Below are 27,359 nucleotides of genomic sequence, written 5' to 3'. Positions count from 1 at the left end.
ATTATCTGTTTGTTGAAATTATATTTGGGATTATACTGAGCTGTTTGTAGAAATAAAAAATAAACTTTACAGAAATAGTGAAACGTCCATAATTATTACTAAAACTTCATTTTTTCCCCCAGTACAGAACTGTTTTTAATTCCTGGTGATGATTTTTCTCTCAGTGTATAAATATTTTTGTATAAGGTAAAGTGACTCGGGCCGCCGATGCTGTTATTGAAGGTAATTTAAAATTAAAACCCAAATCCTAAAGCAACCAAGCAAATGCCTTTTTGGGTGTTTCTTTTGTGCCTCTTTGGTCAGCCAGAAAATGAGATACATATTTTCAAGTGCTATTATATATGCGTACTGTACCGTACGTATAGGGTTTATTTAAGAGCCTTTATGAAATAAATAATGTGTAAATTTAGGAGAAATATGACCCAAGGAAATATTAAACACTTTCATTCATAATCAGAACAAACACTTCATTATGAAACGTTGGTAAACAAATGATTTTCCTGAAGCCGAGTTAGGGTACAATATCACGAATTCATATTGTATTGTAAAACAATGCATGTTTGCTTTGAAATTCCGTAGTGAAATTAAATGGAATTGGTTCTTTATTTATACAGACAATACAGGCATCGCATGAAAATTGCAACTAAATGTTTTCCTGCAATATCAAGAGAGAACTCGCGTTTAGTACCTGACAAAGGCATTATTTTAGTGCTTCTAGGTAAGTACGTACGAGTATTTATAGAGAATGTCTGTTACAAAAAGTAAATATGTACCTAAAGTAAGCGAAAACTATCATCTTAACTACGAAAGTGATACGGTTATTATGCATAGATGTATTAATATGGTTGTTATCACACTGGCACCACGTATTGATTCGGCGACAAGCGACACCACCTAATGCGGAAACCGTATCATTGTGATAATGATAACCGCCTTACTGCTGCCGCGGTACTCCTTTATTAGTTTTAATTGAGGATCACGTGACAGCAAACTTTCCATTGTAGAAATTACTTTTGTTCACAAGACAATGATTAATCAAAAGTAATCAGGAACTCATTAACTTCGAATGAAGTTTTCGATTGTGGACTTTGATTCAAAAGGGATTCAGAATATATTCAAAAGTGAAATAATGTTAGTACCTATTTATTGTTTGGCTTCTTCACCATAATTGTATAAAAAAACCGGCGAAGTGCGAGTCGGACTCGCGTTTCAATGGTTCCGTACACGTACATTAAGTCCGACTCACACTTGATTGCACATTTCTAGGTTTTCCTGTCATCTATAGGTAAAGAACTATTTATGTGTATTTTTTTCAAAATTCTAGGCCCAGTACTTTCGGAGATAAAGGGGGGGGGGGAATGATCATTTTCTGGCTATTTTCTTAAATAACTTCTAACCTATGTATTTTAAAATTATAAAAAAAAAAAAAATTGATATTCTCAAGATGAGCTCTTTTATTTGATATGTAACACAATACAGGGTGAAATCGGGGTCGTGTAGCAAGAAAGAAAAATAAGACTTGCCACTTAATTAGGAACACAACACTGTAGATTAGAGTGCATTAATTTGTATCTTTTTCGCACATACAAAAATAAAATACAAAATAATTTCTTATTTAGAGTCATGGTCACCCTACAGACTTGACAAGACAAACATCTAGTAAAGAAAGTAGTCGTAACTTACGTTAAGTAACTGATAACACTTATCTTCGATTTAACATTCAGTGTAAAAGCAATTGAGCGTCAGATCGGGACTACGAGGAGGCCATGCCACGGGTCCGCCGCGGCCAATCCAACATCTCGGGAACTGTTCATCGAGATGATTGCGTACTCAGTGTTTAAAATGAGCCGGAGCACCATCGTGTTGATAGTGTAAGTTATGCAAGTAATGTTCCGACACTTCTCGCAATAATCCAGGCACCACTTGTCTCAACATATCAATGGATAACGTTGGTGAACTAAATCCCGAGCAGTGGTAGCACGACGCGCTTCGTAATAAAACATTACCATGTCAGACCGCTCAACATTTGAAAACGGATATGCCACGGGCATTTTTCTGCTTAATTATCTTCAGAATTGCCAGAATTAATGAACTCAATGTACAATCATTGAATGATTTTATTTATTTTGAAGTTTTGACTTTGTCATAACAATGAGGGTTGACATTTCTTACTCATCTAATCAGTTGTTTATTAAATAGGTTTTACCATTAATTGTAAGGTAACCATAATTCGAGTTTTTAACTGGGATACTTAAATTGTTGATTAATTAATGAATAGCTGCAATCATTTAAAAATTAACTTTATACCTAACATCGCGTTTATTTACCGAGTTAAGTACAATAGGTAAAAATCACGACCCCGATTTCGCCCTGTATAGTTAGAAAAACATTATTTTATTTACTTTCTCATTTACCCCCCAAAAGTGGCCTCCATGTTTATTCATTTATATATGTTACATGTCCAACATAGGGATGAGGATAGGGATTTTCGATACTTGTTTGACATCAAATAGGATTCGATACTTGTTTGATACCATATCTTTAAAATCTGCGCCTGGTGTTGCTTCGTACTACGTCACAAGTTTCCCGGCAACAGCCTCAATACCCTTAATCAGGTCGGTTTGTATTTGCTTAACTATTTGTCTACCTGTTCGTTACACGTCAATTAACTGAACGTAGTGACCTTTAAATCAGATTTGATATGCGTCCCGTCGAACCACGAACTTTAATTAAGTAGGTAGGTACATGAATTTTCGATCGCTAGCGGCTACATAAAGCTGTAACAAAGTAAACAACATTTGAAAGATATTTGTCAAAAATTAACATGATTTCAAACTGTAATGTTATTATGCATAATATTAGTTATAATATGCTGAAAATAAATAAACATTTGTACAATGCTATAGGTATCACTAAAATTGCACCTTACATATAATGGAAAGCAGATTGCTTGTGTAGTTCACTAATTAATTTAACGTCCATGAACGTGGGCTCAAAACGACCCTTAACTTCGCCAGCGTATAACTGTAGGTGTGTACGATAAACGTCTATCCGATAGGTAAAGCTATTGTCCGAAATCCAATGAACCGTTAGCAAACCCTCGTCGTCTCGCATCACGGCTCCCGTGGTCCGTAAAGGGAAGTGTTAAGGTTCGAGCTCATTAGTGGTAATGTGGCGTGTCGAACTTGAAATATTTTTGCGTTCATACTATTTGCTTTAGCTCGCAGTCGCTCGAGTCCGAGTAAGTAATTGCAACGTAAAAGTAGTTACAACGGCGAGTACCTATTTAGAGAATAACGTTACCTTTGTACTTATAACTTCATATCAGGAAGGGTCACCAATCTAGTCAACCAATGCTTTACGGATTAAATGCATTTTTCGAAGTCCCATATTATAGGTAGGTACCGAGATATCGTCCAAGCAAACCGAATAAAAAAATACATTATTAATGAATTCGCAGAATCAAAAGACGCGCGTACAATTCCCCGGGCACATTAATATCGGAGCCTGTTCTATCCGGTTTAGTCTGGATTAATGTCCTTTACATCCGCTTCTTAATTCGATTAATCGCGATAAATGGGCTAAATCTGCTGTTTGTTTGTTAGGAAATGAGATCGTACGCTGTAAATCGTGTTTCAATAATTTTGTTCAGTCAGAATCATAAATAGTATTTATAAATAGATTACAAAATTGTCTTGGGGTATTACGTTAGATAGTTGGCACAATTCTACAATTTCCAATAAACAGATTTTTTTAACAACGGACTTCAGTCTTAACATGACATGTTGCATTTTTAGGGTTTCGTACCTCAAAAGGAAAATACAGAACCTATCAAGACCCTTTATCTCGGGAACGAGTGGAGGTATCGAAATAAAATTAACTCAGGTCTACAGTCCCTTGAATCTTAAATCTGTGAAAAAATTATGCCACAAAAACGTGTAGGTACCTATTTCAAAATTTAATCTTATATTTTGTAGTTACGAGTATATCTGATAACCTAGAACTATGAAATTTGGCAAGTAATATTTTCTTACAGAATCATAAATTATTTATTTGCATTGATACAGTATGGGGATGTTACAATATATGGTGTTACATATCTTGTACCTAGCTACACATACACTACAATTACTTCCAGGGAAACATCAAAGTTAGGTTTTTATAATATTATACATATATGTACCAACATTTGTATGGAGAAATTTTCGTAACTCAATGGGAATTTCCATATATTTTTGTCCCATATTTCGATTTCGTATTTATTCAGACCAAAAAGAGAGCTCCACAAACCTACCTGCAAAATTTTGTGAAAATCTGACAAAAAATGGCCCTTTAATGAAATTACTTATTGTGGACAACTGGACATCTATTAAGTAATATTTACTCAATCAAATCAATTCGGACGAAAAAAAAAACTGTTCAAATTCGCAATTAACAGCACCTAAATAAATCCTGTTTATAAAATATATGCTAGCATAGCACACATGGATTCTCAACTCAAGAACTCCATGACAGTTGTAAAGCTGCGTTATAGATACAGATTAGCCCTACCAAGTAGTAACTTGCAAATGAGTAGTAAGAGCCCTCATATGACAACCATACGAGGTTATTGTAAACTCCTAAAGAGATAACCTAAATGTACCTAAAGAGATAACCAAAGAGGAAAAATTATTTTGTTTATAATTTGAAAAAAATATTTAATTGAGAACTGTTTTTATTCTATACAAGATTATTTTGACTTATATAAATTTCAAAAATAATTGTATTATTTATTACTGTAGGTATAGATTTTTTGTGTGTAATAAGTTTTTAGTTATAGTTTTGCAATACCCTAACAGGCCGCGTAGCCAAGATGCCAATCGCTTACGCTCCGTAGCGATCGAAACGCAACTGTCACTGTCGCGCTAATACGGAAGAGTGATAGAGATACATAATGGTTTTCGTTGTCGAAGCGATAGCGATTGTAACCTTGGCTAGGCCGGCAGGGTCTCATATAGCGCCATAATTTTGTAAGTTTCCATCTGTATTTATCTGTACCAACATGAACGCAATAAACATATTATGATTATGATTATGAAAGCGTAAGCTAAGCTACTTAAACGTTTTCTTAAATTTTTTACAAAGGCGCGTCAAATAGTACTGTGAGATCCTTCACATTGGTATAAATATTATTCAAATCTCAGGAGCAGCTAACAACTTTCGGACCTGCCCTCGTAAATATGCAATCAGAAGTCGGCCTTTTTGCCTAATAAAGTCACAAATATTTAACCGGACTTTATTTGTTAAAGCTTTATTTGTTGCTTAAGTTCTCTATCTATACCTGTATTCGGTTGGGTACATGCTACAAATTCTGCACAAATACGAAACAGAATAAAAAACAACTTAAGTACTTTACATAATTAGGAATCCCATTAAAAGTAAGAAATACTTTAGACGTTCACAAGTTTTTCTTTCATCATCTTTTTCAAGAAATACTGCTTTGGAACATGACACGTGACATGAAACGAAAAAGAAAATAATATTTTTAAGGTACGAGTATACAATAATGAATGAAACGTATAGGGACTGTAGAACCCTCTCAACTGCTGTTTTATTTATATAATAAATACTTAACCGATCGATGTAATTATTAGTTTTAATCTAACTGGTAATTTCCTGTTATTGTAAACCCATATAACTTTGCTTCACAGCTAAATGTCAGTTATACATATAAAAATGAGTATACATGTGTGACATATTAATAAATATTTAGTAGGTACAGTATATATTTGTTATCAATTTAAAGTGTAACTACCGATGTATGAAATAATGTATTATTTTTATGAAAAATCTTTTCTTTGCAGTGATGCTATGCGTATGCGTCTTTGAATAAATATCGGTCTACCAAGTTGTTTCATGAAACATAAATCTTTAAAATCACCTTAATTTTAAGGTAATTCTTTAAACGCGCATCATTCTAAAGTGAATTCTAATGTTTTTAAATTAAGGTTCTGTCTTACCTTCAACAAATCCCGGACGTGGTGTCTGCATTATCGTCGGGACGCGAGAAGAGGAAAGGTTATCAGGGAACACTAATGAGTCGTTAGAAAATCGCCTGTGGATTTTCGGATCAGTTACCGTTTGTGGAATTTCGGTTTCATTAAATAATATATCGATTGTTTCATTATAATCCAAAACATCTATTATAATTGATTCATTTGTATTGTGTTCCTCATTAATTGTATTGACTTTGTTTACTGTAGAATAATAATCATGAAATATTTTGGTTCTAGTTTCATCATCCATCCTTAGTTTTTCGATAGCGCTAGTGTCATCAGAATCCTTTGCATTTAGTAAATCAATATTTTGTAATTTAAATGACTGCGTTTGATGATAATGTAAATAATTTCTATGTGGGCTTACGTTAAAATTATTGTTTGTTGACATATCATCTAAATTATCAGTTAAATTGCCAATATCGTAAAAGATTCCTTCGCTTGTCATATTTTTAACGTTTTTTCTTCTAAACCTATCTAATAAAATTTGATATTCCTTACTTACAGCTGTAGTTATGTTTTTGTTTTTGAATGTTATATTGCTTTCATTGTATTTCTTTAAGGTATAATTATTTTCTTTATGGATTGCATCATTTTGAAAATATCTCTCAGGTAGGGTTGAATTATTCGTCATTTGTGTATGCGATATAGGAAAAACAATAAGAATGAGAAGCAAGGGTGGGAGACTGGATATCGTCAAGGTTGGTTCGTAGAGGGGTGAGCAGTGGAAGTGGGAGGAGCCGCGCGGAGGGCGCTGCATGCCACCACGGCGCTTCAGCTACCCTGGAAACAGAAATGAACAATGTTTAAGTATATTTTTCACCTCAGCAGTTCGCACAAGGGTATTATGCTGCTTGAAAACAGTGAGCAAATGCGATTTGCTCACCGAGTGAGACAAAATGACATTCAAGTGAGCTTTTACATTCGAATGTAATTTTTACTCGAAATTTCGAAATACATACTCGCTGAAGCAAAAAGAAACGTTCCCTTTAACTATAATAGATCCCAGAAAAAAGTCAGAACGCATCGTTCAAAAACGCTTCCGAGTCTGAATTTGTTAACCCTTTGACCGCCGTTGTCCGGTATAGAAGACAACGATAGAACGATACGCTGGCGCCGTCGTCTTGTATACAAGACACAAATTCAACCACTGAGTTAATGTGAAAATAATAACAATTGCAATTTCATTTACACTCGTGTTCATATTTAAGGTCTTTGTTTTTTCATTTATTTGCATTTTAAGCCGCTATATAAATCCCTTCTTTTATAATAAGGCATTTAAAAAAATTGCTCCAATTTTCAACATTTTTCATGTTCCTCGTCGCCGTTGTCTTGTATAAAAGACAGCTAGGGATGGGAATGTTAACTCGATATGGGAATTTTTAAAGTAAATATAAAGTCAGAAATATGTTTTTATCTAAGTATTTGTACACTTGTTAATCGCCAATTTTTTTCAACGAATAGTAGGTATAACTACTTACTAGAATACGTAGAACGAGAGTCAGACAGGCATAACTATATTTAAAGTTCAGGCAGCTTCTTTAGTTCTATAAACTAGAGTCAGACAAGTAAATTTGCCCTTGTAGATTGTGGACTATTTAATTGCAGAAGAGATAAATAAAAAAAATAATTGATGTTATTTTATAGCTTAGTGGGAAGGGATACACCGCAGCGACCGCTTCGCACAAGAGTGGTACAGGGACATACCTGTTTATCAGACTTTAGTTTTTTGTTATAACATTGAAGTTAATGTGTATTTTTTTTTATAACAAGTCGTTGAACGTTTTTTTGATTAGAGTTTACCTATATTAATGTAAACCAAACTGAAATTATAATGATAGATTCTAATTCCGGAATAATTCAATTCAATTTCAATTATTTATTTAATTCAAGATAACAGAGATCCCATTGTGTTAGTATTACATATAATAAGGCTTAAAAACTATATTAATACTTAAAAGTTATAATATCTTCACTCATTAAAAATTCAACCCACGTGTAATTTTCACTAAAACAGTTCCGGTATATTGACTTTATCGACACATGATGCGCAGCTTTAACGTTACGCCAATAAAGTTTACGTACCGACAAGCGCTTACGCCGTTGACCTAGAGACTATTATTACTTGATCCGCGCGGAAACAGTCCTTGTCGATCTGCACTGCGGGCAGTCCATGCGCGCCGTTGTCTTGTATAAAAGACTTTTCGTACAGCCTAGTGCGGCGATATCACGTCTTGAATCGACATTATTTAGTGGTTGTTTTTTATGTTAAATCCCTATATTTTAAACATTTTCGGGTGTAAAACATATGTTTAATTTTGGCAATTTGGAATTAAATTAAAACAGGATATGAACAAAGCTAAATTAAAAAGATTTTTACCATAAATTGTAAATATCGATATCACTATTTGCAATCCCTAAACTTTTTATTAGTTGTTTACTTAAAATTTGCTCTGGCGTGTGAGTGAACGTCTTTGCGGACTAGGTCCGGCGGCCAAAAGGTTAAATAATTAACTTGTAAATAATTTTCTAGTTTTAGCGAGCTCTGCAGTGGTCAAAAGACGTAAAAACCGGGCAAGTGCGAGTCGGACTCGCGCACGTTGGGTTCAGTACCATAAAGCAAAAAAAAAACGGAAAAAAATGCAAAAAGAAAACGGTCACCCATCCATGTACTGACCACGCCCGACGTTGCTTAACTTTGGTCAAAAATCACGTTTGATGTATGGGAGCCCCACTTAAATCTTTATTTTATTCTGTTTTTAGTATTTGTTGTTATAGCGGCAACAGAAATTATACGTCATCTGTGAAAATTTCAACTGTCTATTACGCGCGGTTCGTGAGATACAGCCTGGTGACAGACGGACGGACGGACGGACGGACGGACGGACGGACGGACGGACGGACGGACAGCGAAGTCTTAGTAATAGGGTCCCGTTTTACCCTTTGGGTACGGAACCCTAAAAACGTGGTAAATATTAGAAATTCCGAACGCACCCTACAAAGTTTACCTATATTTACGAAGTTTAAAGTTGCTTGTTTATAATAAATATAGAAAAAAATTACGTTTTACCTACGCTATTTTATCCGGGGTGGCTCGAACGTTTGCAGCAATTCAAATTAGTTACCTGCTCTCTCAGAACTCTGAAGCAGAAAATAAAAGGCAGCCAGCGTGAAGCTCCGGAATCAAAGCCGTCTCAAAAATTGCTGAAATCTTCTTTATACGGCTGTTTAAAAGCCATTTATATGCTGAAAAGAGTTGGCGGTATAAATTGGATTCCATTTAATTCAGCGCTGTTCTTAAATACAATACGGGCAGCATATATTTAAAGCGATATTAGGTGTTTCCTTCGTTTTTCCTTTAGAGGAACCGTACGAGTACGTAACCCTAAAAATAGTTATTATAAATATATCGTAGGTACATCGAGACATACTTAATACATAATAGACTTATTCTTACTTTAGTATATTTCAAACAGGTACGCTGACGCTGATCAATTTTAAATTTGACTTAACGAAATCCCAGGGGATTGATTAAAGGGAGATCCCAGGGAGTTCGTCAAACGTCGGATGATTACTGAGATGTCGCTGAAGAGAAATCCCGCAGTCCACTCGGGTATTACATTCGTACAAGACAAGAAACATAATCATATAAGTCGTAACTAAATTTTGTGAGCCGAAGCCAAGTACCCTTATACTGGGATGATGTTATAAAGAGGTCACGGCACTCGAAAGGTCAGCTTCGCAAATTAACTGTCCATTAATCGATACTGATACGGATCTTAATTTCCGCCTAACCAGTGTCTAACGAATGTTGTCAAAGATATATAGCGCGCATAGTGAAGTAAATACAGAGGTCAATCTAGAATCCTTCCCATGTGTTTGTTGCTGTTGTTGAACAAGAGTATTATAGGTACTTGACTACCGCTAGTACTGCAACACATAAACTACTTATCAATAAATAGTAGCGTGAGTAGCGTCTTATATGGACATAGTCCAAGTACTTACAAGCTATACTTATTCGTACAGTCAGTAAGTTGAAGATCCTTAAGATGACAGATCCAATTCTAACGCTAAATTGACTGGTACCTTCGCAGCGAAACATCTGTTGCCAACATCTGACTAACAAATGACTGCTAATCAAGGATCGCGATCACTGACTTAACGACGTAATATCCCGCAGAAAGTTTAAATTCGAAGAATGTTATTAAATCAAATGCGCCTGCGCCAAACAACTCTGTAGATTTTAATGATGGGCCCCAAAGTACTCATTTCGTAAATAATATTTTAAATAACGCACATTGTTACCAAAATTATTTTAGGGTGGCTATACTAAAGATTTTTAAGGCGAGAAAAGAAAAAAAATACAACCACTGTAATTACAACGTTTATTCTCTTATAAAAAAAAGACAAGGAAAGTTATTACTAGGGCCTTAAGGGCCTTGCAAACACTGCAGTTATCTTAGACTAGCTCTTAATTTTATCTAACTTGAGACTACACTAGGGACGAGAGAGCGAATGTGGGTTAGCGGCTAAAATATTATGGTTGAACACTTTTACTCAAATATTTGAAATTGAACTGGAATAATGTTGGGCGCCTTAGAAGTAAATTAAAGATTGGAAGGAGCTGACCTCGTCCGCAGAGTTTAGGGTACCAACAACACCGCCACGTCGTCAACTTCTCAGTACAGGCCAAGGCAGCACCCGCCGATCACCAGTCAACGCTGTTCACCGGGCACACAAGTAGGTAGAACCCGCGCCAGGCGGATTTACAGGTAAAATTGTAGACCCTGGAAAGGTTTTCAAATAGTAAGACAAGAGTACACAACGCTTTATCAACGCTGGAACCTAAATAACTTTGCAACAAAATGGAGTCCAGACATACATAATTTCGAATTTGGAACGGCACGCGTCAGGTCAAGGTTAACATTTGACCAGCGCGGCGGAAGGTTAACTCTTAAAAAAAAACAAATAATAACTTACTCGCTGTGGAAAAATGGCCCGCAAAGGGTGCTCTGCAACATATGTCGACACAAGCGAGGTCTATAAAACACGGCCACAAAGGCCCTTAAATTTGGGGCTGCATGTGCCCCACTTTTTCGCCTGGGCTGAAAATAAAAATCACCACACTATTAAACTGAATCTTACGCACAAAACTCGTCGCAAAAATCACTAAAATACTCACTCAAAAGGGAGATTTCTCCCGATTGGGTTAGAAATCGCCTGAAAAGGCTTGTTGTTTGCGGAACAACTCCAACGAAAATGTCCGACCTTCATTTTGGCAGGATATGACAGACCAAATGACAGAGTTGCCACAGCCCGAACTGGATTCGTGCGATCCTAGGTGATTTTGAAAAGAAAACATTACCTTTCTTCTTTACTTTATTTGGACTAATATTAAATAGAAAGAAAAAACAATATTTGAAGACAATTTTAATTTACAAACCCCTTTCGATTAAAAAAAACCAAAAATGTAGGAAGACACCGAAATTATTTTTAATCTAGCAACCCGGACCATGTTGTTATTGACTGAGCTCGCTAGATGACGTTAAGGGTATCAAACAAATATGGGTCACATACTAAACAGTATTGAAAAAAAATGAAGAATTAAAATTTTGTTGTTACAACATTTATCCTTTATCTGTTTTGAAGTTATATTTAAATTTAATCATTTTAACTAAGTACATTACTATACTAAGTATTTAAATTATCTAAGGCTCAAATTATATTAGGAGAAAGTTTACCTTAGGAAGCACCGAGTGATGTGTCGGGAATTTGAAAATGATAAGTGATTTTTGAGATTGGCGTTATTTGGCTATTAGGTATGGTAATTAATAGTTTTGAATACGACGCACGCCGACGTTGCAGTTGTCATGCAGTCAACGTGTAGTTCCCATACAAATTGCAGTCAGGTTGCAGTCCATCTGTAGAATCGGCCCTTACTCGAAGATACGCCTCGAGGAAAATTATATTCGCGAGAGGAGAGCGCCTCAAGAGTGAAGCACTTGTAAAGGAGCAAAATCGCTAAATTAACCTTACGAGTAAATCTTTACGGCGTTAACAGGTGATATATTACTTGACATAAAAAATAGTGGTGTTAGGTTCATATTACTGACATAAGAGATATGGAGCTGATGATATTAAAATAAGTAAGTAAGTAACATTTTATTGTACGGAAGAGAGGAATATAGATACATTAGATAGAACATTTTAAATATAAATAGTACAAGGGCGAACTTAACCCTAAGAGGGATCTCTTCCAGTTAACCTATAGCCTATAGGTACCTAAGGAGTAACTTAAAAGCTATACCTAGAGTTAATACAGGTTGTAAGCTTCGGCTTTAAAAAATAAATATAAGTAGCGTAATACTTACATTTGGTATGTTTAACAAAACATACCTACCTAATCAAGAAATTCTGTTTTTTTTAATTAGTCAATTCAAATTTATTAACTAGTCAAATTCAGCAAAACACCAGCTGAACGGATTATGGCGGCTGGCGCCGCGATTTGGAAAATTAATTAGATTCACTAGATATGAAATTATAGTGAAGATATACCTTTACTATATCGTATCTAGTTAATCTCTAATTCATTTCCCGAATCGCGCCATTAATCACCACTTATAATCGGGTATCATAATCACAGGGTTCTATGAATTTTAAACATTGGACTGTCAGAAGCTGGTAATATTCAGTGTTATGACAGCTGCAACGCTACTTCCTATTACAACACAATTAAAGTATCTGCAAAGCTAAAACAGCTGTATATATAAATAGATTAGACTTTCCAGAATACTTAGATTAGAAAATTAATATTTCGTTATCAAAAGAGCGCCTTGTCCTGCCAGATGATATTGCAGCTGCCTTTAGAATATTACGAAGTTCAATTGGTAATACTCTTGCAATTTTTTTTTTTTTTTTTTAATTTATTTATTCATAATACACTAAAATACATTGTACAAATAACATAAAAACTCGCCAAACTGTGAAGTTTGATGGCGAGATACGCTCTTTTTTATGCAAGTAACTTAACCTATTTGGGTCATACCCGTTTTATAGTATCTAGTACTTGAGACTCAAGTCATAAATAATAATAATAATAATGAAAAACGGGTTATATTATATGTACCAGAGTCGTTAACTTTTATCGTATTGTCCACAGAAGTGACCTTTTCTAAAAACGTGTTTGACCCATTTACTTAATTCTAACAATTTTACAGTTGTTTCTGTGATTTACATTATAATCTCTAAATTAAGCAACAAACAAATGAGCATTTATTTTACCTATAGCTATTTGACGGGGACTCATTAGTCTCATTACCAAGCAGAAAACCCTTTAACTTAGACTTTAATACAGTTTTGCTTACTTTGGGAGTTTGCCGTAGTATACTAATGTTGTTGAATATTTTTGGTACTATATGTTTCGACATTCTTTTGCCATAATAGTTTGTAGTTTTTAATTGTATTAGTTTTTGTTCTCTTACACTTCTTGTATTATACTTATTGCTAATTTTTATTTTGTGATCGTCACTGTAGTAATGCTCTAAACCTATTAAATATTCAACTTTTTTGTGTACCGGTAAGATCTTACATAATGGGAATAACTTATCATACTCTTTGTTGCATTCTTCCATACCTTTTTTGCTAACGAGGAACTTAATTAATCTAATTTGTAGTTTTTTAATATCGTTAATGTAAGTCATAAATGTTCGGCCATAAACAATAAGACCATAACTAATTAGGGAGTCGGCAAGTGCGTAATATACTACTCGTAATGTGCTTTTATTTAATGTACTCTTTAGTTGATAAAACTTTGCCAGTACCGACCTTAATCTATTACATATATCGTTGACATGTGGCTTCCAATTAAAGTTCTTATCAATTGTTAAACCTAGGTATTTAAACGTTTCTACATATACTAGCTTATCACAGTTACAGTTACGCTTATTGGCATGTAAACAGTCATATGTGTGTCCTAATATATCCAAACTCTGTGGGTTAATCGTTTTTGCTTTATAATTGTATGGCGAGTGTATATGCATGCATTTAGTTTTGGAGAAATTCAGGATGATTCCGTTATCATGTGCCCACTTCGTAATACTTTCAAAGTCGTCTTGAACACACTTCTGTATCCCTAATACGTCCTTTGAGGCATAAAGTAGACACATGTCATCTGCATACATATACACTCGACAGTTATTTACCACATTGGATACACTATTGACGTGCATTGCATATCCCACGGGACCATACACCGAGCCGGTCGGCACCCCGAGCTCCACGTCCGCTGCTTCCCCGGTTACTCCCGCGACGCTCGTGCGTATCCTTCTATTGGTCAGAAACTGTTTGAACCACTTATTTGTGGGACCACGAATTCCGCATTCGTCCATCGCTTGTAATAAAATATCGTGGTCCAAGGTGTCAAAAGCTTTTTTATAATCAATATAAAGGGCTATTAATTGTTTACCAGAATCTAGACATTCATTTACATAGTCAGCGAAGCCCAGTAAGGCCGAAACAGTACTGCGCCCTTTCCTAAATCCATGTTGCGTTTCTGAAAGTATTTTGTGGCGCTCCAGAAACGAACTTATTTGTTTAACAACAATTTTTTCCACAATCTTATCAATAACAGACAATATAGCTATAGGCCTATAGTTAGCATATTCTAAGTGGCTCCCTGACTTAAATATGGGCCTTATAATTGCTTCTTTTAATTGGTCGGGATAAATACCACTAGTTAGGCAAGAATTCACCAGGTTGGATATAATAGGACTAATTTGATTTCGAAGATACTTGATGTCTTTAACACGTATGCCGTCAGCTCCAGCTGCCTTATCACAGGACAATGTATTGATGACCTTTTCCACGTCATCAGGGCTCACCTTACTATACCTAAAGCTGACGTCACACGGTATTACATAATTATTTCTGTCAAGAAATTTTGTGTTACAGACGTGTTTGATCTCACGTATTTCTTGCGTAAATGTTTTTGTAAAGTTTGTACAAATTTGAGTAGTATTTTCAGTTCTGCCTAAGTATTTAAGTATAACCTCGTCTAGACTCATTTTACCCCTCCCCAGCCAAGAGTTTATGTTCGACCAAATTTTTCTAAAATCCCCATTACATTTGAAAATTTCGGATTGTCTATATTTATTTTTAGCCTCAAATACTAACTTATTCACCTTATTCCTAAATTTTGTATATTCCAGTCTTTTAGTCATACATTTTGGTTGAGATTTCCATGCTCTAAATAAGTAATCTCTACGCATTAATAATTTATATAAGTAATTGTCTATCCACGGCTGTGTATTCCTCTTGCTATTGTTTTGCACTTTAACTACAATGGTACTTTCTTTATAGATACGATTAAACACTAAACATAATGTTCGAAATAAAATGAGCGGACATGTAATTGTAAGTAACTGAGACCAGTCGAAAGTATCTAGCTTTTGTTTAACCAGTTTTTCACTTATTACTTCGCGGGAGGTACTACGGCTTGCATGCAAACGTGTATTCTCACTTACGCACAGGTCCAATACAATACCGATGGCATGATGATCCGAGATGCGTGTCTCCAACACGTACGAAGAGTGCGCGCTGACGCCCCGTCCCGCTCGCACCCACACATGATCCAGGCATGACGCATCGTACCGACCGTCCACTATCGCTTCTCGTGTTATCTCTGTGCTAGGTATCGCACACTGCAGGCCGTATTCACACAGGGCGTTTTTGTACATCGAGTTGGTTGGATTTACTACATCATTCAAAATGTCTATATTTGTGTCTCCTATTACAATGATTCGATCTGTTGCCGGAATAGGTTTTATGAGTGTTTTCAGCTCGTTTATAAACTGTATTTTGTTTTTATTAGGAGGTCTATAAATTGCAATTATGTGAAAAGTAGTTTTTCCCAATCTAAGCTCACATTGAAGTGTTTCTACAGCTCGCGTGTTAACTTTCTGAGCGTTGACATTCAGACTTTCTTTTGAATATACAATTATTCCGCCTCCCCTTTCAGACTCTCTAGATAGAATGTGTGCACTATATCCTGATATTTGATAAAAACTCAGCTCATCTGCCTTAATATTTATCTCACTTAATATTATAACGTCGATTTTGTGTTCGCTATCTCCTAGTAATACTAAAAGCTCATTAAAGTTTTTTCGGAGGGATCTGATGTTTAAGTGAAAGATGTGCACGCCTTGCTTAGTTTTAGGTAAATCATTACTTAATGTTTTCATATCATTGTACCTTTTGTATATATGATCCGATGATATCTCTTCGATTTGATCCACTTTAACTTACATTAAAAACCACCTAGTGTGTAACAGCTTGCGCTAATTGCGCCTTTATTTGTGATCCTCGAACCTGTTTAAATCCGCCTCGGATCTGATATTATAAATCTTTTTTTCTTCGCTATTCTTTTTTACGAGAATGTTACCATTTTGAACCCATATATACTGAATTCCTTTCGGTTTCAAATTGTTCCTAACGGTCCATAGTAACTGACGTTTATGTCTAGGTAGATCTTCGTTTATAAATATTTTCTTATCGCTGCCATTGCAATAAATTGTATTGTTTGTTATTTTGTGCTCCTTCCTGGCTAACAACCAGCCGTCGCGGGCGCTTTTAGATCTAAGTTTAACAAGCACTATCTTGGGCTTCGCGGCGGCGGCGTCCAGTTTTTCTTGGCCTACCCTCTGTGCGTCTTCGATCTCGTTAGGGTTTAGGTTCAATTTTTGGGCTAATTCCTTTATCACCGATACAGTATTTTCACTGTTTTGGGCCTCTAGTCCGTGAATTTCAATGTTTTTTTCCTTTTCTCGTGTTTCAAGTTCCTGCACCCGCTCCTCCAGAGCCTTGTTGCACTTCTCCAGATATACATTTTTTTGCTCTAAAGCCTTGAATTTCTTTTCAGACTCCTCCTTATATTGAATTAATGTTTGGTACTGCTCGGCATAAAAATCCACATTGTTAGTGAGCTCGTCTATTTTCTTTTCTAGACTGAACAATATCTCCAGTTTTTTATTGACCTCCACTAATATCTTCTCTCCTGAATCTTCGCCTATTTTTACATTAAGTGTCGGAGATTGCTGGTGTTGTGGACTACTTTTGATCTTATGACATTCTTCACAAATATATGTTTGCGAGAACTGTTTGTTAATACACTTCCTGTGGTAGACAGTTCCACATCCACTTTTGCACTTCACTACGTCATCTTTATTCACTGATACGAAAAGTTTACATTTTTTGCACTGAGTCATTTTGCTTATTTTTAATACCGATAATTTTTAATACAACGCAAGCACACTAATAAGTTACGGCAGCTAAACTCGATTTCTTATCGCACGTCCACACGCTGAGCGCTCGCGCAAGAACTGGCAATAACACTGTTAGCCCAAGCTGCCCAAGTTTTCAGTCATAAAAACACTTGAAAAAATCCAATTACGGTGACCGAGCGTTATCGCAGCGAAGCAATTTACATCTGGCAAGCTGTAGCACTTTCGACCGAACCTTTTAAGGCAAGAGTTTACAATTTAATTATGGTCTACCTACATTATTAATTATAGCGACGTGAGCTTCAGAGGGCTGTTAAGAGCGTAAATAAAGCACTTACCTTCTCGTTGAAGGGAAGCGAACGTGACTGTCGTAAGGTATTTAAATAACTTTTTAAGTTACCTACTTTTTGATCGGCTCTAGAGGAAATTATGTGGAATTGTAAGCAAGCCCATAAAATTCTGCTATCGGAATGGATTTAGAAATCCATCAAAAAACTGTGATATATTTTTAGGGTTCGGTGTAGGTATTTATAGCGATAGTTCTTAACTTTTTAATATATCTTTATGCTAAAAGCGTTATCTAATCTAAGCTTACCACAAATTTTAAGGTGAAGTACGTTGATTAAGATAAAATAGAGCTTAGAAATATTAATCTAATTTCATCAACACTACAAAATATTACAATGTTTCTTCTTTTTAAATTATTTGAAGATAACTTCTTCAATTTTATGGCATTTGATACTCGATTTAAATCGATGCACCAAACAAAAACCTAAAGTTCTCATTATGGACGGATAGACAGCAAGACGGACATGTTGACTACGGAACCCTGCAATCGAGCTAAAGACACCCCGGTTTAATTCCGGCCTCGGCTACTAATGTTATCTCATACAAATAAATATCAACACATCTTTTAAAAATTGTTTGGGTTTTGCGAAAAGGTACCCCATAATTAAACCGGAACTTACGAGAAATCATGCCATCTTTTCATTGCTAGTGACCTCCATTATGTTTCCCTTAATGTTTTATAATAATATTTTTTATCTTCCTATTGTTATTATTATTTGTATCTCCTTTTTTGGAATCACGGGCCTGTAAATCCCGGTCTTTTGATAGGCTTGCGTGGGGACACAGATCCAACACGTAGAGTCCCCTTGGAGAGCTTTTATGTCATGTAGAACGCCTGCTGGAACCCGTTCACAGGTGCAACAATAGACACCCATGAACCGGTCTCAGCAGGCATTGGGACTATTGTAGAAAAAGAGAACAGTATACCGGTCTATGGATTGAAGTTTGGGTGGACAATGAGACTGGGCTATTGTAAAAGAGGTCCGGACACCTGCCATAACAATGTTAACACCGTCATCGAGGCAGTCGCCGCTGACTAGATGGGCCCCTGAAACTGCCGTCGTTTATTATTATTTATTTATTTATTTTTATTTAAGAAGAAAAATAAATAAATAAATAATAATAAACGACGGCAGTTTCAGGGGCCCATATTTTTTATTATGAATGGGCTTACTCATGGCCACAGACTAGCCGAGGCGTAGACGTGGCCTACGATATACATATAATAACTAACTAAGGGTTTATATATAATAACTAGCGCCCCGCTCCGGGCTTCACACGGGTTAACAAATTATACACTTTAACCTTTCTCAAGAATAACTCTATTGATAGGTGAAAACCGCATGAAAATCCGTTCAATAGTTTTTGAGTTTATCGCGAACATACAAACAGACATATGCCGCGAGGGACTTTGTTTTATAAGGTGTAGTCAGGGTGTAGTGATGACATTAATGACTGTGCGCTCAGATTTCTTTCAGCACCTATAAAAAAATTTAGTACCATACATAAATGTAATATAATGCTCGGGTCAGGCGCGGATAATCCTCACCACGTTATCAAGTTATGCAGCTTACTCCAGCGGTTTTATGGAACATTTGCTAAATTGTTTTCCACACGGCGCCTATTCTTTATTGTTATCTGGCGCGGTACTTAAAAATATACATAGGTATTCATATTTGCATATTTTTAGGTAAAATATACATACATACATATGCACGTTTTAGAAATAAGTTTATATAAAGGGTTTAACTGTACCTATTTAACTTAAGTACATAAGAGTTTCATAATAATTCACAACAAAAACAAGCTTTTCAACAGAACCGCAAAATGTAAATAAAAATTATATTAAAACTCAATTCAACGTGGCACTCGCCTTTCGTATGTAAATGTCTTTGTTTATTCACATGTATATTTGCATTTTTTTAAACATTCAAATTTGCGCACTGATTTCAGTACCGAGTGCGAGTGATTTTATAATTTATTACATTTGTACCTTTGTGATGTGTAGGGTACGTAGGTAATGGTTTTTATGGTTCCGTGAAAGAGCTAAAACATAAAATTATTCGTGATATGGACCTGTGATGGAAGCGCTGGTGGCCTAGCGGTAAGAGCGTGTAACTTTCAATCCGAAGGCCGCGGGTTTAAGCCCCGGCTCATACCAATGTGTTTTTCGGAACATCCGAAATATTCCTAAGCATATTTCTACAGTCGACATACATTGAAAACTTGTAATTTTATAGTTTTTCTTATCTGAAAAAGGCACTAAAGGTGTACAAGACGTATTTAGGTACCTACCTAACTTTGCTACCTACTGTTAAAATATTGCTCGCATCACCAAAAAATGGGACCTTGATATTTATGTTGGGAGTCAGAATTTTACTAATAAAAGTTAAACTAACAATTCACAAAATGTCTCCACCGTCAATCCTGACAACTTTACCCGCTTTTTGCTACTTTCTGAACTTTATCGAGTTCGTTGTTTGGTATGGCATATATTTTCATTACACATGAAATTCTTAAAGTTGAAATATAATAGGTAAAAAGGACATGAGTTTTACCGCACTTTTATCGTACAAATTCTTTATCATCCTTATTTTAATGGGCAATGTTAATGAATTTCAATAATAAGTAAAGGGCCCACAGATTACTAGTTCGCTGGACAATATCAGCTTTGCCATCCACTCAGCCGGCCAGCTAGCCAGTCGAAGTGTTTGGATCTTCTTTAGCCCACAAGAATACCTACACATTTATTTACGCTCACGACGACCCACTCATGCGTGACTGAATCTAAATATCTACAACTAATAGGAGCCAATCAAAAGGTTTGAGTTACCTCTACTTATTACATTATTAGCTCTCACGAGTAGATCTAAAAGATAATACCTTCAATTATTTAGCTTTATGATTATGATACATACCTACTTCGCTTTTAATTAAATACATTTCTTCTTCTTCTTTAATAAAATTTCATTTAGGTATAAGTTTGGCAAGTTAGAAATTGAACGTGTTTCTTTCACGGTACCTAACTAATTAAGTAATAGGTACCTGTAGATACCTACTTATGGCTTATGATACAAAATGATACGATATTACAAGGCGTAAGCCTGAGGGCGAAGCTCTACCTCTACCTACTCATTAACGGCGTCTCTGAAATGAATACTTCCTGGCGTTTACTCGACTAATTATTTATATAGCGATATTATTGCTCTTCATATACTGACTCATTAAATATCTAAAACCATATTCGGATGGTAGGACGTGTAAGACATTATTATACTAAAGTCCTGAAAAATCATAAAGGAATAAGTAATATCCTTTGACCGTTGCTAAATTGACCATGCATGCTTTGTTCTATATACATATATGTACTTACAGACGTAGTGCATAGTTATTTTCCTTCATATTTTCGTGGAAACGTACGAACGTGTGTTGCTATTTGAGTCAGTCTTGGTACAAAAAGTACTGAGGTTGACTGAAGTAGCATGACGAACGTTTCCGAGAAAACCCAGCAACCCTCCCAGCAACCCGGCAACCTTCAAATCAAGAGTGAACAGGCACCTTCTGGGCGAGCTCGCTCCATCGTAGGCCACGTCTACGCCTCGGCTAGTCTGTTGCCATGAGTAAGCCCATTCATAATAATAAAAAAAATAAAAAAAATAAGAATAATAAACCCGCGGGGGCAGCTTGTGGCGAGCTGACGGTGAGTGGCGACACCGCGGACCCCTATTCCAGAGGGCCCTGTCATCTGGCCCTCGCCTCTGTGCTTGCCTTGATTGGCCGGCCAGAGTGGAGTCGCAAGAGCGGGACCTATGCTCCAGGTTGGAAGTGTAAAATGTCATAACGCCGGCGGCCTGCTGAACGGATCACCGGGATCTGGCTACCGCAGACTCACCTCTCGACAACCTTACAGCCGCTCCGAAGTGTTGCCCTATTGTCGCACTGTGCGTGCGGCCGTTGTAGGGCCCACTAAATGAGTAGGCGAGTCACCACCTGTCTTACACAATTTTGAGACTGATTGTCACGGCAGGTGTCCGCTAGTCTCTCCCATAGCCCATTATCCAGTCCATCCAACTTTCAAATCTATAGCCCATGACCTTAGTTCCCATCGCAGCACAAAAGTGCTGCACTCCAATAGTCTTTGCACCTGGCGGGGACCATCTCCGGATGTATCACATTGTGCGTTCGGGGATGGTATCCGCCACGTGTATCCCTTGCCTTTAGATTAAATTGTCTTAAAGGGCCTCTGCGCTGTTGGCTTCGGCCCCACGCACGCCTCCCAAAAGTCCGGGATCCCATGGTCCCGAGATGTGGAAAGAATAATAATAATAATAGCCTAGCCGCTGCCGGGCACAGGTCTCTTCTCAAGCACAAGGGAGCACTACATCTGTATCCATTTTAATGTGCCCAGGTGAAACGAATTTAATAGAATATGATGATTTATAATATTATTTATTCGATTTATTTTAGATTTTCGAATTAAAGGAAGTGCAAGTAACTTTTAGACATCACAAACGATTCCATACATACTTGATGCATGTACCTATATGTACCTATAAGCTGATATTAAGCCGTCATGTAGGTGCGAACCTCATTTATGTCTTGATACTCAATCATGTTTCTCTTGCCACATGTGTTAGAAACTATCGCCCAGTGGGACTCACGTGTTAGGCATAATATTGGGTTAAATAGGCAGGTACCCTCGTATTTAACATCTTGTGTGTACCTACTCGTACACGTTGTGCGCTTGTATACATAGCGGCACTGACATTTTCTTATATGCCTCGATTAAGACGAAACAGGAGCTGAGTTTTAAATATTTTAGGTAAATACCTATATACCCGTCTCGCTAACGGAAGCGGCTCCTAAAACTAGTGCGATAACGACAAGGTGAAAAATCCTGCGTAAAAATCTTAAAAATCGAAGTTCCGTACTCGACTGTTTCCTCCTCCAAAACTTAACCAATCGTAACCAAATTTGGAAATCTTAATTATTATAAAATTATCTGTGTCGGACCGTTTTGCTTTTTTGGCTAATTGATATCAGTTTTGAATACTACGCCTCTCATTGCGGCATAGTCAATTAGGCCATTTTGGCCATTTGTGAAGGGCTCTAGCGCCTTAAAAAACAAAAATATCAAAAAAGCAAAACGGTCCGACACAGATATTGTCAATATTAATCTGTGCTGAAAAAATCATTGCTCTAGCATCAAAATCCACGGAGGAAACAGTCGAGTACGTTTGTATGGAGAAATGACCACTCCTGTTGGCTCTTAATTATTTTCTATTGCTCCATAATTTCTGTTAACTTTGTTTTAACCGTGATTCTCAATAATACTGTTCCGTTAAAGTGTCATTATATGGAACTTTCTAAATATAAGTATGTAAACAAACAGTCATATTGAAATTGTCAAAGAATGATGGATTTACTAGTGACTTTTGTTTACATAGTTAGCAAGTTCCATAGAATGACACTTTGGGTAAGACATAGAGGGTTCCATTCCCATATGAACTCCTAAGAGACTGCCCTTCCCAAAACTTTTGTAATAACATTATCTTTGATCTGCAGCTTTAAACGAATGTAGGTATTAAGGAAAAACTTGCGAATAACGAGTTTATAACTAAATAAACCGGCCAAGTGCGAGTCGGACTCGCGTTTCTAGGGTTTCGTACATAAGTCCGACTCACGCTTGACTGCACATTTCTAATAGGTTTTCCTGTCATCTATAGATAAAGAACTATTATGTGTATTTTTTTTCATAATTTTAGACTTAGTAGTTTCGGAGATAGTGTGGAGGGAATGGTCATTTTTTGGCTATTTTCTTAAATAACCTATAACTTCGAACCTATGTATTTCAAAATCATAAAAAAAAACATGTCCATCTTTGGGTCACTAATTTACATATGTGTACCAAATTTCAACTTAATTGGTTCAGTAGTTTCCGAGAAACTAGGCTGTGACAGACGGACAGACAGACAGACGCACGAGTGATCCTATAAGGGTTCCGTTTTTTCCTTTTGAGGTACGGAACACTAAAAAAGTTATAAGTACTGTAATATCGCAATGACCCGATATTACAGTACTTATAACTTTTTTTTTAGTTATATATTCGTTTTTACAAGTTTTCCACCAACCAGATGTCCTAAACACCATGGTCGAACCGCAAAGTTTAACTTACAGGCCAATCAGTTAGCTGACATTCGCGCAGGCGTCTCGCTCGCACTAGTACCTACCTAGTTATAAGGATTAGTTTGACCGAAATGAACGCGCCAATGACTATGATATACGGTGTATAGAGCTATCTGATAGGATACCAATTATCATTCTAATATCGGTTTGTTGTCAGGTGCACGTTCGAATTGGCCTGTTAAATTGGAAAAAACAGCGCGTAATTTTTAAGCGTTAATTTTGTATCCAGCAGAAACGTCTGCGGACGATGATATTAAGCTTAGAAAAGGCACGGTCTTAACTAGTAGCTCTGATGGCAGAGCTTTGAACCAGTGATCCAGTGGTCGTGGGTTCAAGTCCCACCCAAGACAGTGAATTTTTCCACTTTTAATTAGCGTTTTAGTGATTTAATTTATTTATTTTAATCTTTATTGCACAATACATGAAGGTACAAATGGCGGACTTAATGCCTTAAGATATTCCTTACCAGTCAACCACTGGGTTAAACCAGAAAGATTAAGTAGGTGCATTTTTAATTAAGCAATATTTATTTTCCTCTTCAGTATGTACGTGTAATATTTTCCGTTAAAAATAATTAATTAAATATATTATATCCAAACTTAAAAGCGCCGCGCCGCGCCGCTTCCATATTGTAACTTTCTTATAATTGGGACGCTCCACAGATTCTAATTAAAGTTGGTAAAATAAAAAGGTCCTTATGACCCAATTCTCTCGGCTCGGCCCTCTCAACTTGATGACATAAAACTATCCTCGAAGCATTCACACCTTCGTATTTATGTCACCATAAAGTGTATTTTATTGGAAGACGATAAATTGAGTGATTGGCTCTGTTTGTGTTCCATCTACAAGTGATTTTTAACCGTAGTGAAAATCAATCGATATGAAAGTCGCTAGAGACCTCATTCTATTGTCATTGTGACAAAGTACAGAATGGGTAGGATTTCTTTTTTACTGTATTTACTGGAATTAAACCCTGATGGAAGTAAATACGTCTCGAATATTTTGAATACTATCTAGCAGGTTTTAACTTGAATAAACTACAAAATGATTAAACAATCTCGTAGAATTTAAAAACAATACATAGGTACTAGTTTTCACGAAGGCACTTTGCGAAAACAATTTTTTTTGTATCACCACGTCCATAATGGTGGTAATATAGGTCCTAGAAAAGAAAAATGGACCTGAAAACCGAATTACTTTTACCGAACACCTTATTTTCGAATAATGTTGGTATATATATAGCTTCTGGTAAGTACCAACTATTGTACCACTAATGGATAGCAACAAATGGATTACATACTAGGTATTTGATTTGGCTTCGTATTTTTTGAGGCATTTGTAGTCTTTTGTGGGAGGCACTCGGTACAGTATAGTATGTAGTGCATAATTGTTTTCGCCAACGTTCGTATTTTGTCATGCTACTTCAGTCAACCTTAGTACTTTTTGTACCGAGACTGACTTAAATAGCAAGACACGTTCGTACGTTTCCGTGAAAATAGGAAGGAAAATAATTATGCACTACCTCTGTATATAGTTGAAGAAAAAAAACGATTTCTTAAATGACACTTATTTACAAAACAATAAGTACATCGCAGCATTGCCCACATTTATGTGATTTTTGCTATTGATCTTATTGACATAGAAACTAATTTAAATATGTACTCTTTTAAAATGGTAGATTTAGTCAGAACACTAGCAAAAAATATATGTATGTCCTTGTCCTACCTAGGAACTTATATTTCTCACGTACTGTCTTCATTATTATCTTGATTTTTATTATAAACGGTATGCAGTTGTAGGTGTAGGTATTTCTGTCATGTTAGTCTGCCTCCCCACCTTCATCTGTTTATAGACATCCATCCGAGAATAAGATAACAACTGAACTCAGCTGAACATCTTCGCTTCGAGTTCCCGTATATATGTCGAACAAGACTCTAATATATACTATGCCTATAGGCAATAGGCATATGTACTCAGTGGACGCTATTCCGAATTCTGTAAGAAATAAGTGTTTCAAGCTCGTGCATACGCGTGCAAAACTATTCATTGCTGTATATTTTACACTTGTACTTAATTAAATGTTAATTGTGGAAGTAGATTTTTATTAAGGTTATCGATAATGGTGCCCTATAACGTAGAACGGAAAACTACTGTTAGGATGCTAACTGGAATGGTGGTTCGCATCCTAACAGCAGCCTATTCAGCCAAACGAACAAAAATACCTTTATTGAAATATTTATACTACCTAGAGTTTGACCTAGAAAAGTCTGCATCGATTTTGATAGCCCACGCAGGCAGTGCAAGTATTATTAATAATACGTCATAATTTGATAGAAGTTTGACGTTTAAAATAACATTTGCACTACGTGGGCTATCAAAATCGCTGCAGACTTTTCATGGTCTGACTCTGCATATATTTGCTCCGTGCATTACTGTATTAGCGCCGCCCTAGGGGACGTTTTTGAATTTTGATCGCTCGATTTCGTCACTCCAAAATCTGGAAAACGGCGAAATGCTAAGTTTTGAAATACGAGCGATCGAAATTTAGAATCTAATGATATTGCCCACTGGATTTCAATTCTATTAGTAGAATTTAAATGCCTAGTAGTGGATATATTATTTAAAGAAATCGAGCGGTCGAAATTAAAAAATCGGCTCCTAGAGAGGGAAATATTGCTTATTTGACAGTTAAGGGCCCCCCACATCTGGCGTCTTTCGAACGTCGGCGTCTGTCGGCGTCGGTCCAGCGCTATGGAAAATGACGTCGCTGCGCAGTTGCGTCGACGCTGCGTCGACGTTGCGTCGACGTCGGCCATAGAATTGTAGACGCCGACGCTCGAAAGACGCCAGATGTGGGGGGGGCCTAAATATGTACATTTTCACCGCGTCGTACGTTATCGTCGCTTGTATTCCCCCCACCAGCAACTTCACATAATATTTAAAATAATTGTATATTTATATAATTATAAATTTTCGCCTAGATAACAACCTTCAGGATCTATATACTGAAGTTCGACAGACTTGGAATACCTAAAACGTAAAAATTGTGCCAACAGTTTAAAACCAAAATTTGTCATTCTAATAATATTCCTGGCTTATAAAGTTGTTACTTTCAAATCTCTCTAACTAAGTTGTCCCTTATCGACCACCGCAGAACAGCCACTTATAGACTATTATCCCAAAGGAGACTATCAATGTGAATATTATGCCATTGTTTTTGGGAAAAATACATTGCGGGAATAATGGTGTCCTGACATTGATGTGACACGGGTGAGAGCACGAGACGCTGTTTGATTAAGTGTGATGATAAATATTAAAGCCGAGAAACATTACAGGGGAGGGGGGGGGGGGGCGACATGGTGCGGTAAATCTTGGTCTTAACGGCGAAAGCAAATAGAACTAAGTATTTACTTTACTAACGAAGTGACACGAAAATCAATCAAAGTTAATGGCATCATTGAATATTGGAGATTCTAAGCAAAATTAAAATAGGTACTACGTTTTTTTTCCATAT

General features: G+C 36.4%; 1 protein-coding gene across 1 annotated transcript in view; it reads right to left on the bottom strand.

The window, feature by feature from the left end:
• The window catches only part of LOC134664190 (gamma-aminobutyric acid type B receptor subunit 2), a 179,607-nt gene that overhangs the window by 71,428 nt on the left and 80,820 nt on the right, over positions 1-27,359 (bottom strand). The window contains exon 3 of the mRNA XM_063520787.1: positions 6,000-6,818. Coding sequence (XP_063376857.1) covers positions 6,000-6,795 — 796 coding nt within the window. The 5' untranslated portion in view covers positions 6,796-6,818. The remainder of the gene's footprint in view (positions 1-5,999; positions 6,819-27,359) is intronic.

The sequence above is a fragment of the Cydia fagiglandana genome, chromosome 1, assembly GCF_963556715.1.
Source record: "Cydia fagiglandana chromosome 1, ilCydFagi1.1, whole genome shotgun sequence".
NCBI classification, from domain to species: Eukaryota; Metazoa; Arthropoda; class Insecta; order Lepidoptera; family Tortricidae; genus Cydia; species Cydia fagiglandana.
The sequence above is the reverse complement of the archived record's forward strand: the minus strand, read 5'-3'. Positions and strand labels throughout refer to the sequence as shown.